The 17,500-nt window shown below is 41.0% G+C and overlaps 1 protein-coding gene and 1 non-coding gene across 5 annotated transcripts in view; both read right to left on the bottom strand.

Annotated features, from left to right (window-relative positions):
• GAB1 (GRB2 associated binding protein 1) overlaps positions 1–17,500 on the bottom strand; it is a 151,361-nt gene that overhangs the window by 5,005 nt on the left and 128,856 nt on the right. For 2 of the 4 annotated variants that reach the window (XM_006141811.1, XM_006141812.1), the window contains 3 exons: positions 4,608–4,697; positions 3,599–3,692; positions 2,673–2,796 (listed from right to left, as the gene is read on the bottom strand). In XM_006141811.1, the coding sequence (XP_006141873.1) occupies positions 2,673–2,796; positions 3,599–3,692; positions 4,608–4,697 (308 nt within the window). The remainder of the gene's footprint in view (positions 1–2,672; positions 2,797–3,598; positions 3,693–4,607; positions 4,698–17,500) is intronic. The other 2 variants (XM_006141813.1, XM_006141814.1) reach the window with 1 other exon arrangement.
• LOC114005009 (U6 spliceosomal RNA) lies at positions 7,760–7,864 on the bottom strand. The gene has a single exon (XR_003546956.1). It is a non-coding gene; the product is annotated as a U6 spliceosomal RNA (small nuclear RNA).

Raw genomic sequence — 17,500 nt, 5'->3', positions numbered from 1 at the left:
ATTAGTCTAGGAAATACACGGGGCTTCAACTTTCCACCGTACAGAGTTAATCTCCGTTTTATGTACAGACCAGGTTTGATCTGCTCCTGTCCCAAGTTCTCTGAGACTGCTTCCTTTATTGGCTTCAGCCATTCAACCTTGTAAACTTCAATGGTATTCTACAATAATATATCAAATTCCAAGAGACTTGGTCAACATTGCTCTAACTAGCACGTGCTTACTGAGGAGGTCCTGTACGGACCACGATGAGCATGCGGGATGGGAACGGCACGGTGGATTTTTATTGCGGGCCATTTCTGCTTATTCTAACACTTAGAACCTCCGAGCTTCAGAAATCCACTTAATTAGTGCATATTTGGATACCTCTATCTTGTCTGGCTTAATGTCACAGGAATAAAAAACTTGTACTTTTATTTCCTTTGACTTGCAATCATCATGTTATATTTTCCTTTCTAGTCTTTTCCCTTCACCTAATACTTACCCCTGACAAATCACACTTTAGAACTTTCCTGTTGGGTGGCTTTTCTGAGATTTTTATGGTTATTGAGAATTTGGGGCAAATTCTGAGGCACCTTTGAGTGCCTCAGAAAAAACTCTAGGGGGCCAGCAAGTGGCGTGGTGGTTAAAGATGTTGGAGTCCCACATGGCTTACTGTGGTTTGAATCTCGGATCTGGTAGCTTGCTTTCTTACTTTCTCTCTCTCTCTCTCTGTTCAGATTAAAACAAATAATAATAATTAATAAAGTTAAATAAAATAATTCTTAAAAAATAAAAAGAAAAGGAGACCAACAATTGGTGTAATGGCTATGTCGCTGGACTCCCATGTAGTCGACTGCAGTTCGAGTCCCAGACCTGGTGGCTTAAACTCATGCTGGGCTCATGTGCATGCATGTCCAAGATCCCTGGAGGAGAATGGAGGAGAAGAGATTGCAGCATGGCCAACCCCCTGGGGGGTGATTTCTCACTTTCTTTCTCTCTATCTCTCTTTCTGGCGAGTGCACGTGCCCTATAGCAAAAACCTCTCAAAAAAAAAAAAAATCTCATAAAAAAAACCCCCCCCCCCAAAAAAAAAAAAAAAAAAAAAAAAAAAAAAAAAAAAAAAAAAGCGAGAAGAAAAGAAAATACTCTAGGGGCAAGCAGATAGCATAACAGTTATGTCACTGGACTCTCACATGGCTGACTATGGTTTGAATCTTCAACCTGGTGGCTTTAAACTCACACCAGGCATGTCTGCGTCCATGCCTAAGATCCCAAGAGGAGAATAAAGCAGAAGGGATTGCCTGGGGGGTGATCTCTCCTTTCCCTCTCACTGTCTCTGTCTCTCTCTCAGTGAGCATGCACACTCTTTTTTACCTCTAAAAAGGAAAATACTCTAAATACTTTTGTAGTAAGAAAGAAGTTCATTCAACTACTTAAAGATAAACATGGGTGACAGAGTCAGCTCCGTGGCACAGTGGTAACACACTGCTCAAGAATCATATGCTCAAGATTCCATATGGTGATTGCGGTTCCAATCCCTGACACAACCAGCATGGAATGCTCTAGGTACATGTGCCCAAGTTCTGATGGGCTGGAGGGCCCAAGGAAGGGGACTGTGGTGGGATCAGATCCAGGAGAGGGTATTTATCTCGCCTGCTTTCTCACATGTGCACATGCATGTACTATCATGCAAAAAGAAAAAAGCTGGTTACAGTCTCTATTCTGATATGGTATTTATTTAGGATTTTCTTAGTTTACAAGGGTACTTCAAGAAGACCCCTTATATTTACTATAATGAAGAAAACGAATTAAGTTGGTAAAAACAATAAAATACCACTTATCAAATTGAAGAACAGTAAATACTGTTAGGTAAAGGTCAAGTAATAAAAATTGCCTTGCCTTGCCAAATCAGTGAAAACGTTACTGGTTTACTTAGCAGTATTCTAATCCAGTGCTGACATAAATATTTTAAATTACATTCCTTTTTGAATACTTTAACAATTTGATAATTTTTAAAGAGTTTTTTTGCTTTAGGGTGTTTGCACTCACTGGAGAGAGAGAGACAGACAGACAGACACAGTGAGAGGGAAAGTGAGAAATCATCTGTCATGGGGGACAGTCATGCTGCAATCCCTTCTCGTCCCAGATCTTGGGCATGCAGAAGTGCCTGGCGTGATTCTGATGCCACCGGGTCCAGGACTTCAGCTGCGGTTAATCATGTGAGAGTCCAGCGATGTAACTGCTATGCCATCTGCTGGCTCCAAAAATTTGATAGAATTTTTTTCGGAGAGGTTTTTGCCATAGGGCATGTGTGCTCGCCAGAGATGTAGAAAGACAGAGAGAGAGAGAAGGTGAGAAATCACCCCCGGGGGGAAGGCCACATCGCAATCCCTTCTCCTCCATTCTCCTCTCAGGATCTTGGGCACGCACGCACACGTGCCCGGCGTTGAGTTTAAGCCACCAGGTCTGGGACTCAAACCACGGTCGACTACGTGGGAGTCCAGCGACATAGCCATTACGCTAACTGCTGGTCCCTCAAAAATTTGATAGAATTTTAAAGCAAACTAGTTTCAGTACCAAATCAAGCTTTTCATACCACTCGATTATGTTCCAACCACACACAGAATGATTTAAAAGGCTGCTCATATAGGAGAGGTTAAGATAGGAGAGGTTAAGATGACAACTTCACGTACTGGGTCTTCACTGGACAGGTTTGGGTTCATGGGGACATAATTCTCTTCACTGTCATGTGAATCACTGCTTGAAGTTGTGCTGTGCACTGAATCCGGTCGAGGGGACATGGGAAACCTGGAGGAGCTAATTACAGAGATTATCACTAATTATAAACATAAACCTTGATGGGAATTTCTAAAATCATTCCCCCTCCCCACCCAAAAGGGTGGTAGTTTGAATTCTTTAAAAAAAATATGCATTCATGTTTGTAATCATTTACTGCACACACTCAGCATGACACACTTTTCAAACACACAACAATTTATGGCTGTCTTATAAAAGTATATTTTAGACATCAAATGATCCTTGTGTCAAACAAAAAATACTGCATTGCCTGTAATTTGAGGCTCAGAAGAAAGTCACAGATCAATCATAAAAAAAGATTTAAGAATTCCTATTTTAAAACACTTAGCTATATGAACAGACAAAACATGGACCTATGTTCAACATAGATTTCTAACTTCATCAATACTTTTCATTTCCCATTATCCATTTAAATACATCTCAATTAAAGAATCCCCACAAGAAACCATCATGTTTTTCAGATCAGTAATTCTCAGACAGCTGTGGTTTTGTGAATCCTTCACACACTTAACAATTACTGACAACGCCAAAAAAATCTTGGTTTGTCTAAGTTATAACTATTCATACTTACTAGATTAGAAAGAAAAATAGAAATCTTTGTAAAGCCTAAGAGGACCCAAACATCTATTCTATGAGCTGTCACAACAAAACCACTGCATATCACGTTGGCTCTGGAAAACTCTTACGCTCATGGGAGGGGGAGAAGAAAAAGACAATGACATCCTGGTATCTTAATGAAAACACATCCCAAAACTCCAAAAAGGGGTTAAACTATCCACATTATTTTAAACAAAGGACTTACTCGCGAGCAAAACTCCTCGTGATGGGGGATCTAACTGGGGCTTGTAATTCCTCCCATTCTGGCAAAGGTTTTATTTCTAAAGGCGCTGGCTTGGCTGCAAAGAGAGAAAAAGATATTTTAGTGTATACAGCTTTGAAAAACAAACTGTGCTTCTATTTCTATTTGATAGAATACCCTAAGGCCAGCTGGTTTCACATATGAAATGAGGTTCATGGGTTTTATAGGACTTGCCTGAAGTTACACCGCTTAATATTACCAATGAGTGGCATAAGCTAAATAGACGATGTTTCATGATTGTTAACTCAAAGGCTAAAGCTCTACTACAACATGTTGCTTCTAAATTTAGGTTAGTAGTTTATGAATATATACTAAATGAGAACAAAAAAAATAATAATGTGATCTGATTCCATTAGAGTTTCCTGATTTATTCTCGTCATTATTTCATTAGTTCACTATCTTACTGATTTCATCCTCAGGATGAAAATATAATCATCTATGCAAAAAAAGTTCCTATTTATCAATACTGAAGCATCAGTTTTATAGTATTCAACGTGTAATGCTTTACTGTTTTGACACCCAAAAGCTAATTGCAGCTCAGCCGTCAATTTCTCAGTGATAGCATAATTAATCCATGGAAATGATTTTTTTTATTCTATCTTAGAACACAATACACACAATATCTATAAAAGCAGGAGACAGCTGGGACACACAAGCAGTTCACAAGCTTAAAGAAAACAATGTATTATCTTTAAAAAAAAACAGAATAATGCAAAAAGACTATAGTGAGTATCACATAGTATGAAATATTTATCATGCTGCTGTTAATGGCATAACAAGTAGACTCCTGATGTATGGTAGGAGGCATTCACTTTAAAAATAACATGCAGGAAGCTTGATTTACAAAAGAGTATGAATGATTTAAGGCTCTTCTTCTTAAGGAAAAAAAAAAAAACATTACAAAGTAAATAAATTCCCAAGACTCCCACGCATGCGGTACTAAAGTACATACCCTTTCTTGCTGTAGCAAAGTCACCTATGGTTTGTGAATCAGTTCGCTCTAAACCATGGGGTTTGGGTCTTAAAATTTTAGGACTTTGACCTAATTGGTAAAAAGAAGACTCTCTTAATATAATGTTATTTGTTAACTGGAAAATGGATTCTGTAATCAAGCAACAGAGTCCGGTGCAGAAACGTTACATCTCAAAAGCATAAACCCAAGTTTGTTTGTGGAGAATGTTCTGATTTTGCTACAATACCATTGAAGCTCAGCTCAATAGAAAGGAGGAAGTTGCATGTAACCATGTAATAAGGAAGGGTTGTAAGTGATGGGTAGGGTTTCAGTGGGATAACCAGCCTGGTTAGTTTAGTTGTTATCTTGATTTAAGGGAAGAGAGGAAAGACAGGAGCCACATTAGTTTTTCTTCTAAAACGTCTTAGAAGGAGCAAATAAAAATTATAAAATCCCTCAGTCAGATCCCAATTATACATTTTCTTTGAAGTTGTGGATCTTAATAAGAAAGCACTAAGGTTTGTCCCTTACAATATTATTTTTCTTTTTTCTCTCTCTCTCTTTTTTTTTTTCGCTATAGGGCACGTGCACTCACCAGACAGACAGAGACAGACAGAGAGATAGAAAGCGAGAAATCACCCCCCAGGGGGGATGGCCATGCCGCAATCCCTTCTCCTCCATTCTCCTCTTAGGATCTTGGGCACGCACACACATGTGCCCAGCGTGAGTTTTAAGCCACCGGGTCTGGGATTCGAACTGCAGTGGACTACATGGGAGTCCAACGACATAGCCATTACATGAACTGCTGGTCTCACAATATTCTATTTCTAATTTGATAGAGAAGTTTTAAAAACCCTAATCTTTTGTTTGTTTTTGTCATAGGGTGCCTGCACTCATTGAAGAGAGAGTGTGTGAGGAAAGTGAGAAATCACTCCCCAGAGGGCCTGTGGCCAGGCTACAATCCCTTTTCTTCCATCTTCCTCCTGGGATTTTGGTCATGCATGCACATGTCCTGACATGATTTTCAAGCCTCCAGGTCTGGGACTCAAACCACAGTGGCCCATGTGGGAATCTAGTGCCTTAACTAACACACCACCTCTTGGCCTCATATAAACAACAACAACAACAAAACACCTTACTCTTATTCCTACACCTCCTGAGCAAAGCTCATCTACAGAAGCCAGTGGCCCTGCATTTTTGCTAATCCAAGACCAAAAGCAAGTCCAACATTGGTGTGTTTTCCTTATATACTCAGTGGCTGTCTAGTGACTTCACTTTGCAAGATTCAAACATCTAGATCCTGGTAATACTGTCTAACTTCAATGTAAGTACTTGAAAACAGAAGCAGTTGCCACCATTTTCCTTTCATTTAACCTCTGTCTTGTGCACATTTATGACTGAAGCTCTATGAAAAGTTCTGGGTTAACACCCAGTCACTGGTCTTCTTCATGTTCCCTTTTGAAGCCAGATGCCAGAGTAGCAATTCCATGTGAATCCATAGTCTACACCACACCATCCTCAATGGCACCACTGTATTTTTCTTGGAATTTACAAAGCTGAGTTGACACCTGTTGGGCTGTCAGAAGTCATGATGTATTTTCCTACGTTGTTCTATGTAAAAATGTGTCCATGACGTCCCCCCAAGCCCAATATTAGATGGCAAAATTAAATTTTGCCAGTTTAATGTTGTATTTGGCACCTTATCTACCAAGATCTAAAAGTTTCTTAAAATGTGATTCTCTGGATTGTAAAAAATAATAAAAAAAAAAATTCTCTAATGATCAAAACGGAAAATTCACTAGTTAACCAAATTTCTTTCTAAAATTTATGACAGTGTGCACTTGAGAGAGACAGAGAAAGAGGGCGAGAGAGAGGTGAGCGCCCCTCGCAGGATCTGGTCACGCTGCGACCCCCTTCCTCAGTCCTTCAGAGTGTCAGATTCTGGACTCGTGTGCGTATATGTGGCGGGGCTCAGGCTGACCAGGCGAGGACTGGAACCCTATGATCATTCGGTAGGATCTAGCTTTACTTGAGTAGCACATTACCATTGTACCAGGGAGCTGGCCTTTAATGAACTGATTTTCTAAGTCATACAATTAATACACTGAGCTTATTAAAATGTACTGAAATTGGGGGAAGGTTCATTTCCTTACTCTATTGCTATGCAGGGCCTGCCCTGGACACTTTTTCTAAAATGAAGAAATATGTGGACATTTTATTTATTTATTATTTTAAAGCATTTATTTATTTATCATTTTCATTTGCTATAGGGCATGTTTGCTCACCAAAAAGAGACAAAGAGAGAGAGAGAGAGAAAGTGAAATTAGTAAGAGAACAAGCATAGTTTTGATCACGGTTTGGCGGGACATGGAAGTATTTAGATTGAAAAGAAACAGGGGAAATGACGTGATTTTCTGCTGAGGTTTGAGGAAGCAAGGATAACCACATAGAAATGTGATTGGGTAAAAATGGGTATGAGCTTATGGCAACAGAATGAAGCAAAGCCTGCCTGTCTAGATTCTTCTTGATCTTTTGGTGGAGCATTCCTTTCTCCCGGTATGGGGCAGGAGCCCTGTGGAATGAGGGTATTATGATCTAATATCAGATAAAGTAGGTCCAAGAATTTCCTTATGGGCCACCCTAACACAGAAAGGCAGGGAGCAGTCAGTGTAAGCATGTTAGGTTTTATGGCTGGCTTTGCGGGAAAGGGGCTCTGGTTTCAATGACCTGCCTTGGGGAAGAGGAATTCTAATTTTGTTTTGAGAGGTCTTTGCTATAGGGAGTGTGCGCTTGCCAGAAAGACAGACAGAGACAGAAAGGGAGAAATCACCCCCCAGGGGGGATGGCCACGCTGCAATCCCTTCTCCTCCATTCTCCTCTCAGGATCTTGGGCACACACGCACACGCGCCTGACCTGAGTTTAAGCTGCCAGGTCTGGGACTCGAACCATGGTCAACTACATGGGAGTTCAGTGACATAGCCATTACGCTAACTGCTGGTCCCAGGAATTCTAGTTTCTATGGCTTGCCTGGGAGGAGAAAGAAGAGCTAGGGGCAGGAAGGTTTGTAGCATTGCCATCCCTCCTGAAGAGTGATTTCTCTTTCCCCTCTCACTGTCTCTGTCTCTTTCTCTGGCGAGCCCAGAGGCAAAAAAGAAATATGGAATACTTCATAAATACGTGTGTCATCTTTGAGTGGGGCCATGCTAATCTTCTCTGTATTGTTCCAGTTTCAGTGTACCTGCTGCCGAAATGACAATGATCTGACCTATGTCTTTGCAGTTCATGCTTTGTGGGATCCTGATGTGAATAAACATGATTAAATAGGGGTTTTCTCTTGTTAGTCTGCCTTAAATCAGTCTAATTCACAGCCCCCAAAGGGTAACTGGGTTGCCATTGTTTTCTTCCTCTACAGAACCTACTTTGGTGATACATAATGTCCATAGACCGATTACCACATTCTGAAAGCAAACACAGTAACTTATTTGACCCTCAACCTTTAAACCTCAGGCAATTACAACTTGGCTTTTGATAGGCTAGGTAAGAACAAAGAAAGCAACATAATTTAGCAAAGAGCACTGACTACTTTGTGCTTGAACCCATAGGAGGGTTGTTGATCTCCGGATCAAGTGAGCTACTACTTAATTTGGAGTGTATCCTAGCAAATCTAACCACTGGTCCAGATCTTTTCCCCAAACTCCTCAACTTGGTACCTAAGAGTCTACAAAACACCCTATGTGGATGTTCCTCAGGCCTTCGAACTCCACGTTCAAAACGGAATCCACCCTCTTCCATCCCTCACAAACCTGCTTTGTTTCTTAGATTACCAGCTGTCCCAGTGGCTCTTTCCGGAGTCATTCTAGACGCTGCTTTCTTTCTCACTTTCTATATCACTTTTACTTTGTTAGGACAATATAACAGTTGTTTTCAAGACAAAGAAATCTCCCGGGAAGAAAATGTATCTTTAATCTTAGTATCCTTATTACCTAACTCTAGAGTTTAAGTATTGGATTGTTGGAAAAGTCTCGACGCATTTTTCCATAGAAAAACAGAAAACTATGCCATGATTTTCCCATCCTAACAGGCTAGGCATTCAAGTAAGTGGTCGTTAAGGGAATGAAATACGTCAGAAAAACCTAAAAAAAACTAGGCTAGTACAGATGACTCTGCTTGAAATAGTACACAAAACTTTAAAAAAAAAAAAAAAACACATTCCTTAAAAATACAGCTTTAGGTAAGTATTCATTATTAAATTATGGAACCATGTAAAACACACGCACATGGCTTGCATTTTATTTGACACAACCAAGAAAAAAAGCTCAAATATATGACTTACAGCATAAAGTAAAGCTAGATTTTTAAAAAAGAATTATTTGATTTAACTTTATTTATTTACTTATTTATTTAAATGTGACCAGAGAGGGACAGAGTGAGAGAAAGACATAGAGAGAGGTAAAGTGAGAAAACAAGCCGCCTGGTCCAGGACTCAAATCAGGTAGACCACGTGGGAGCCCGGTGCCCTTAACTACCATGCCACCTGCTGGCCCCTAGATTTGGTTTTACAAAATTTCTACCTTGGAAATTAAAAATAGTAGTTGAAGTTTTGCTTTTTATCAGGTTTATCTATTGTTGGAAGGCATATGGGATATTGAATAATTCTATTCCTTTGGTAAATTTTTATTAAATACATTTCACAACCAAGGGTCAGAAAGGATAAAGGTGTAATGGCCCCTGAGACTGGCAAGTGGCATAATAGTTAAGGCACTGGACTCCCATGTGGCCAACTGTGGTTCTAACCTGTGGCCTGAAACTCACGCCAGGCATGTGTGTGCATGTCCAAAATCTTGAGAGGAGCTTGGATGAGAAGGAACTCTAGCATGTGTGTGGGGGTGTGTGTATGTGATCTCTTGCTTTCTGTCTCTCTGTCTCTGTCTCTTCAGTGCGTGCACATGCCCTATAGCAAAAAGCGTCTCTAAAAAAAAGCGTGCAGTGGTCCTTACTGATCGAGAAATACACATTAATATGTACTCTGATGGAACGGTTGTCTATAAAGCAATATAGGTATACACCTGACAATAATTTTATCTCCCCTATGAAATAAAATTGTGGTTCTATATATCACAGAATTGTTAAAGTCTTTCAGCAATTTATATTTTAAAGATGGTCTAATTTTACATTTTAAAGTAAGTTAACTGATTTGTCTATGCCATTTCATAAAATAATAATTATTATTTAATTTGGCCAGAGAGGGAGGAAGGGAGGGAGGGAAAGTGAGAAAGCAAGCCACCAGGTCTGGGACTCAAACCACTGTTGGCCCCATGGGAGTCCAGTGCCATAACTACCATGCCACCTGTCCCCCTCCTCTCCACACCGTCGTCCATGTCATTTCATAGGAAGGCATAGCAGTAAGAGAACTAAATTCGAGCCTTCTGGATTCTGGGTCTACCATTTTTCTACTCTACTGCTCAATAAACACATCATCGTAACACATTTTAATGTCTTATTAAAATAAACAAATTTAACTAGAAAACACATGCTATTTGGAAGTAAAAGTGCTCGGCATATGAGCCACAAACCGCTTGCTTTGCTCTCTCGTACCACTTACGTCCACAGAGAGGAGGCCACTTTCAAATTCTTATACATTAAATAAAGCCAGTGCAGCCGCAGTGACGCAGGCCAGCAGTGCTGCTGCGGGATAGGAGGGGCTGCATAGGAGGCCCAGGTTCCATTCCTGGTCCAACCTAAATGGGCCGGGGTGGTGCATGTGCCCACGATCCTAGTTAACTGGGAGGCTGTTGCAGGGGAGATTGCTATGTGATGAGACTCTGTCAAATACCACTCTGTCTCTAGCGCGTCGCAAAAGCAAAAGGCAAAAAACCCGCAAGGCCCAAAATAGCAAATTCCATTTGCCTCCAAGTGTGAAGAAAGCAGCCTTGCACACTGTACAGAAGCTTTCTTCTGAAAACAGTGACTGCACAGCAAAAAGCCTCCCCGAGCAGGTGCTCTCTTAGACAAAGCTCTTGACGCACTCAGACATTCACTCCAGAAAATAAATATCTGTGTCTAATGTCTGTCTTTCCTTTTAATGCACACTTTATTTACCTGCTTGTCTGAAAGTGATGAATTGCATTATACTCCGCTTACACTCCCAGTGCCCTCAAAATGTCTAAAAATCACAGTTAAGTCCCCCAGTTAAGGACGTGACAAAAGGGATGGTTTCCTATGTCTTTCCTATTAAACCATGTGTCATCCAAGGCTTCAAGAACCCTGGATTTGCAAATCACTCTCTGAGGAAGATAATGATAAAAGCATAACTTACGGGGCTGACTGGTGGCTTGGTGGTTAAGGGTGCTGGACTCCCACATGGCTGACCGTGGTTCGAGTCCTGGACCTGGTGGTTTGCTTGCTCTCTCTCCCTCTCCCTCTCTCTCTCTCTCTCTCGCACGCACACTCTCTCGCTCTCTCACTCTATCCCTCTCTGGTCAAACTGAAATAAATAAATGAATGAATAAATAAAGTTAAATAAAATAATTTTTAAAAAAGTCTAACTTAATAACCTTTTACCTGAAAGAGTACAGTCACTTTTCTATCACATTCTTAAATCAGCAGGAGCTTTCTGGGGCCAACCTGACTGCATCACCTGCCTGCATAACAATCCTTTATTGGTGTACTCAGAATGAAGTCCAAACAGATTAGCATGGATTACAACACCCTCAGGATCAAGCACCCCAAGGCGTTTGGCATTCTGTCCTCTGCTCTGTTCTAGCCCGCCCACCCATCCACAAGGCTGAGGCATCTCGTCTCCCCTCTGTTTTAAAGGATTGGAGTACGTTGTTTATTCTGTCTAGAAGAGCCTTCAGCAACCTTCCCTCCTCTGCTATTATTTAATTGCCACTCACACTCTCAGACTTTCCTCAGGGGAGCTTCCCTACCAGTGCCAAGAGCTTACCTCAACCACAGCCCCCTCTGTGGTAATTATGATAATGTGTTTACTCTTCGACCTCCCCCATACACAATGAGCTCCTTCAGGGAAACAGCCCTACCCTTCCCTGTGTTTGGAGACCTACCACCTCGCAAAGGGTCTAGCTGTAACTGGTAGGCACTTAAATCCCTGTTGAATGAATGTTAAGGACCAGCCTTTCTCTTAAAGGTGTAGGTGTTTAAACCGATCAGGCTCACACATTTTTGCTGGTCCTTTAAAAGGAAAAAAGGAACAAGGAAATGCTATTTCTCTCTCTCTCTCTCTTTTTTTTTTTTGGAGAGGTTTTTGCTCTAGGGCGCGTGCGCTCGCCAGACAGAGACAGAGACAGAGACAGAAAGCGAGAAATCACCCCCCCAGAGGGGATGGCCGCGCCGCAATCCCTTCTCCTCCATTCTCCTCTTGGGATCTTGGGCACGCACGCACATGCGCCCAGCGTGAGTTTAAGCCACCAGGTCCGGGACTTGAACTGCGGTCAACTATGTGGGAGTCCAGTGACATAGCCATTACACTAACTGCTGGTCCCGGAAATGCTATTTCAAAAGGTGGTTATCTCAAGTTATGCTCAGGGCAATGGTGTGAGGTTATGCTTCAAATCGGCAGATTGAAGTGTTTTTTGAAAGTCCACCATTAGTAAGCATTATTTTAACGGGTACTGCTTCTGGAACTTCAACTCAAAATGCAACATATTTCCTGTGTTATTACAGGTTTAACGTAGCCTGAATTGTTTCCTCTTCCAAAGTTTTACAGATCACGCTCCTGTGTCCCATAGGCATTTCCAGAATCGAAAAAGGAGGAAAGTAATTCACAATATTATGATCTTCGGCTAATTCCCCAGAAATCACAGCAAAGTACTGAAAAAAATTTTAAACTTGTTTTAGTGGTCTCATTGTGTAAAAAGGAATGTAATAAATATAATAATGATAATGATTCTTAAAGGCCAAGAATATTTAGGGAACATTGCCAATAAGGTTATAATATAAAATGTACTCCATACTTATTTCCTTCAAACTGTCGTAAGTTTAACCTAAAGCCCGACTTAACATTCAACCTTTGGGCTGGGGCAGCAGTAGTAACACACTGCTCCAGTGATGCTGGGGCCATGTGGAAGATCGGGGGTTTGATTCCCAGGCTGACTTGTACATGCTGGGTATGTGTGCCCCTGATCCTGGCTGGGTGGGAAGGCTGAGGAGGAGAACACATCAGACCTGTGGAGGGTGCCTGTCTTTATCTCTCACTCCTATGGAAGAAAGAACTAAACCAAACATATAAAAAAAAATTCAATTTTTATTTCTGAGATATTTATCTTTGAGATTTTAGCTATAGGGCATGTGTGCTCCCTGGAGATATAGAAAGAAACAGAGAGGGAGAAAGTGAGGAATTACCCCCTAGGGGATGGCCACACCACAATCCTCTCACTTCCATTCCCCTCTCGGGATCTTGGGCACACACGCACATGCACCCAATATGCATTTGAAGCTGCTGGGTCTCGGACTTGAACTGTGGTCAGCCATATGGGAGTACAGTGCCATAACCACTACACCACTTACTGCCCCCTCCCACCCAAATTCAAACTTTAATGCCTGTTCATCGAAATCTGGTCACATTTTCTGATGTGACTATTATCTATCCTCCAAGCATTTATAATATAAATGTAGATTTTTAAAAAAACACATTAGTTTTCAATCACATTCAAAATCTTTAGAGGATTTCACTCTCTCTCTTCTTTTTAGGTTTTTGCTATAGGGTGTGCACTCAGCAGACAAAGACAGAAACAGTGAGAAATCACCCCCTGGGGGATGGTCATGCCATAATCCTTTCTCCTCCAGTGGCACGCATGCGCATGTACACAGTGTGATTTTTCAAGCCACCAGGTCTGGGACTCAAACCACTGTCTGCTGTGTGGGAGTCCAGTGCCTTAACTACAAGGTCACTTGTTGGCTCCTAGAAGATCTCTTAAAAAACTGAAGCAAATACAACATTGTGCCAAGACAGACTCATGTAGGGAATTTTCTGAGATTGGGCTTCTGGATGCTCTCTGTACCGGTGTAAAAGACTTAGACCTGAAGATACTTTAACCAAACCGTGTCTAAAAACACCAGAAGAAACCTTGTATTGTCTTTTAAAAATCAGAGCAGTAAGTAAGGTTTGGAACTACTCCAGAAAGGTACGAATAACAAAGCAAAACAAAAAGCCAGCATTTGGACTCAATCAACTGCTTTACCATGTTTTTTTTTTTTTTTTTTTTTTGAGAGATTTTCACTGTAGGGCGCGTGCGCTCGCCAGACAGACAGAGACAGACATAGAGACAGAAAGCGAGAAATCACCCCCCAGGGGGGATGGTCACGCCGCAATCCCTTCTCCTCCATTCTCCTCTTGGGATCTTGGGCACGCACGCACACGCGCCCGGCTTGAGTTTTAAGCCACCGGGTCCGGGACACGAACCGCGGTCGACTACGTGGGAGTCCAGCGACATAGCCATTACGCTAACTGCTGGTTCCCAACTGCTTTACCATGTTAAAAGGAGACTGGACAGGCTGGGAGCATTCTGATAAATTTAGTGATTAAAAATGGTAGATTTATGGGCCAGCTCCATAGCACAACAGTTAAGAGCTCTGTGGAAGGGGACCAGCAGATGGCGTGATGGTTATGTCACTGTATTCCCATATAGTCGCCTGTGGTTCAAGTTCCGACCTAGTGGCTTAAACCTCATGCTGGGTGCGTGTGCATGTGTGCCAAGATCCTGAGAGGAAAATGGAGGAGAAGGAACTGTTGTGTGGCCATACCCCATAGGGTGTAATTTCTCACTTTCTGTCTCTCTCTGGCTCTATGGCAAGCACACATCCCCTATAGCAAAAATCTCTTAAAAAAAAAAAAAAAAAAAAGCTCTGTGGAGGGGAGCTGGATTCTCATGTGGCCAACCATGGTTCAAATCCTGGCCCCAGCAGTCTTCAAAAACATGCCGGGTGCACAGGATCCCAAATGAGGAGGAATGGAGGAAAGGGGACTACAGCATGACCAGGGCCCCCACCTACCAGGGTGGGGATGCTTTCTCTTTTTCTCCCTCTGATGTGTGCATATGCCCCCTGGCTCCCAAAACAAAATAAAAATACGGTAGATTTATGTCATGCCTTTCTTGAAGGAAATCCACAATAGATATAGTAATTTCCCAAACTTTACGAATCTATTTTTCCATTAGAAATATGAAACTTTCAGGGCCAGCAAATGGCATGGAGCTTAAGGCAGGTAGAGCTCACATGGCCTCACAGTTTGAGTCCTGGGCCAGAGGTTTGAAAATTACGCTGGGTACACGAGAGTGCATGCCCCAAATTGTGAGAAGAGAGCGGAGGGGAAGGGACTGTGGCATGACCATCCCCCAGAGTGGTGACGTCTCACTTGTCCTCTCTCTCTCTGTTTCTCCAGCAAGCACACGTATCCTTTAGCAAAAAAAACTAAAAGGAAAAAAAAAAAAAAAAGAAAGAAATATAAAAATTTTGGCTGAAGTAGTCAAAACATAATTTTTCCTCCATTTCCAATGACTCATCTCCTCCCCCAATATTTAGTACACTATGCTGAAAATGTTTCCCTTTTATTCATATACACACAACTTGGTCTAGAACAAATATTACGTTAAAAATAGTATGGTGAAAAAATAGCTACTGCAAATTAGGTGGACAGAAGGAGCCATGATAATATAGTGAATGTAAGTGCTCAGAACATCTATGCATATTTGCAGCTTCAATGACTCAAAAGTATTTGAAAAATTCATCTATACTACAAATGGGAGCAGCTGATGTCTAAAACTGGGGGTCTAAACAAGAGTAGAATGTCACTCCTTTATTATAAACCCTTCCAAAGAAGATGATCGCAAAACCCAGTTATATTGGGCGTCAAACTAGTTAGATGGGGCTTTGAATCCAATCAAACCATAGATTTGCTTATTATGAGCTTTAGTTAATAAGAAATGCTGTAATAATAGATTAAGTCATTTATCTGATGTTGCAAATGAAGTTAAAATAGACTTGTCTGATACTATGAACAAGGGAAAGAATTTCAAATCCAAGTATGATGTTTATTTTACTGCTTACATTTTTAAGGATACTTTGCTCTGAGCTCTGCAAAGGGTTTTAAAATATGTTTTTCTAGAATGGTTATAACTTTCCAAAGTGAGTTGACTAAGTCTGCCCTATAACCTTAAATACGTTCTCATGTCTCTTCTCTTGCATCATATTTATTTAAAAAGTAGAATAGTGCTTAAAGAAAAGCAAAAACTCAGGAACCAGCAGTTAGCATAATGGCTATGTCGCTGGATTCCCACGTAGTCGATCGCAGTTTGCGTCCCGGACGCAATAAGAAAAATAAGGAAAGAGCCAATTGACTTTAAAAAGATACTGGGATGTTTGAAAGAGTTCATGACTCTTGTATTTTGGTCCCTTTGGTGGCTTAAAACTCACGCCGGGTGCGTGTGCGTGCGTGCCCAAGATCCCGAGAGGAGAATGGAGGAGAAGGGATTGCGGCGTGACCATTCCCTCTGGGGGGGTGATTTCTCGCTTTCTGTCTCTCTGTCTCTCTGTCTGTCTGGCAAGCGCACATGCCCTGCAGCGAAATGGGCAAGCGCACAGGCCCTGCAGCGAAAACCCCCCCAAAAAAAAAAAAAAAAAAAGCAAAGCAAAAACTAAAAAATAAACCACCTATGATTTTAGTAACCTCTTTACTATTTTGCTCAGCCTCTTCTTGATTTCATCAAAAACTGTATGAGTATTTTAATCCGGAGGCTCTTTCTTAGTTCATTTTGCATCTAAGCAATTATTAGGTTGTCAGAAAAGTCATGACATATTTCTCTATGTTCTTCTACGCAAAAATGTGTCTTTTCCAACAACCCAAAATAGCAAATGCATGATGTGGGCAACAGATTATGATTGTCTTTGAATAGTTCAGTGAATTTTTAAAATACTGAGTGAATACAATCTCTACTTCATCTGTTCTATTGCAAAGCCAATGTAGGTTGACTGGAAGAACTAGGACAATCTCTCATGTACCAGAATACATAGTAGTTTCACTATTTACATAGGGAAGTATAATCATACATATATATAGTATATATGATGTGTATCCTGTATGCCATATTATTATAATATATACATACAATAATACGTAGTATAATAAGTGATGCCTGAGCTATTATCAGACCTAGGTGATACTAACTAAAAAGCATTATCATTGTAAAACTTTCCAACAGGGACCAGCAGTGGTGTGGTGGTTAAGGCACTAGACTTCAACATGGCCAACCACTGTTCAAATCCTAGACCTGGTGGCTTGCTTTTTCACTTTCTCTCTCTCTTTCTCTCCCTGTTGAGCACACATGCCCTGCAGCAAATTAAAAGATATAAAATAAAATAATTATTAAAAAAAACTTTTCTAACATATAAATAAGTATCTTTTCTGATGCTGAATCATGCTCACCAAATAGGTGAAATATACTGGGAGTTTTCAAACTGCTCTGCAGAACCTGAACGCAGGCAGGAGCAGGCAGAGGAAGAAAGGGAGTAGTCTCAGAGCTGTGCACCTTCACCCAAAGCTCACCGCCTCCACCTTTTGGACGTCTGGATACAATACTATGAAGTTTGGGATTAAAAAGTACAGATTTGCTGTAAACATGCACTAATTACCAGAAAATAAGGAAAGAGCCAATTGACTTTAAAAAGATACTGGGATGTTTGAAAGAGTTCATGACTCTTGTATTTTGGTCCCTTTAGTGATTGATAAACCAGTTAAAAATCTATATATGGCCAAACATACTTTTGCAAATCATATGCAAAGAAAAAGACTAATAGTGTCTAAAACAGATTTAGAGATGGGTGAGGACCAGGAGAAACAAGAGGAAACAGCCAATAAAACATTGGGATGGTCACACTC

This window comes from Tupaia chinensis, unplaced genomic scaffold (genome assembly GCF_000334495.1).
Source record: "Tupaia chinensis unplaced genomic scaffold, TupChi_1.0 Scaffold000064_1, whole genome shotgun sequence".
NCBI classification, from domain to species: domain Eukaryota; kingdom Metazoa; phylum Chordata; class Mammalia; order Scandentia; family Tupaiidae; genus Tupaia; species Tupaia belangeri.
The sequence above is the reverse complement of the archived record's forward strand: the minus strand, read 5'-3'. Positions and strand labels throughout refer to the sequence as shown.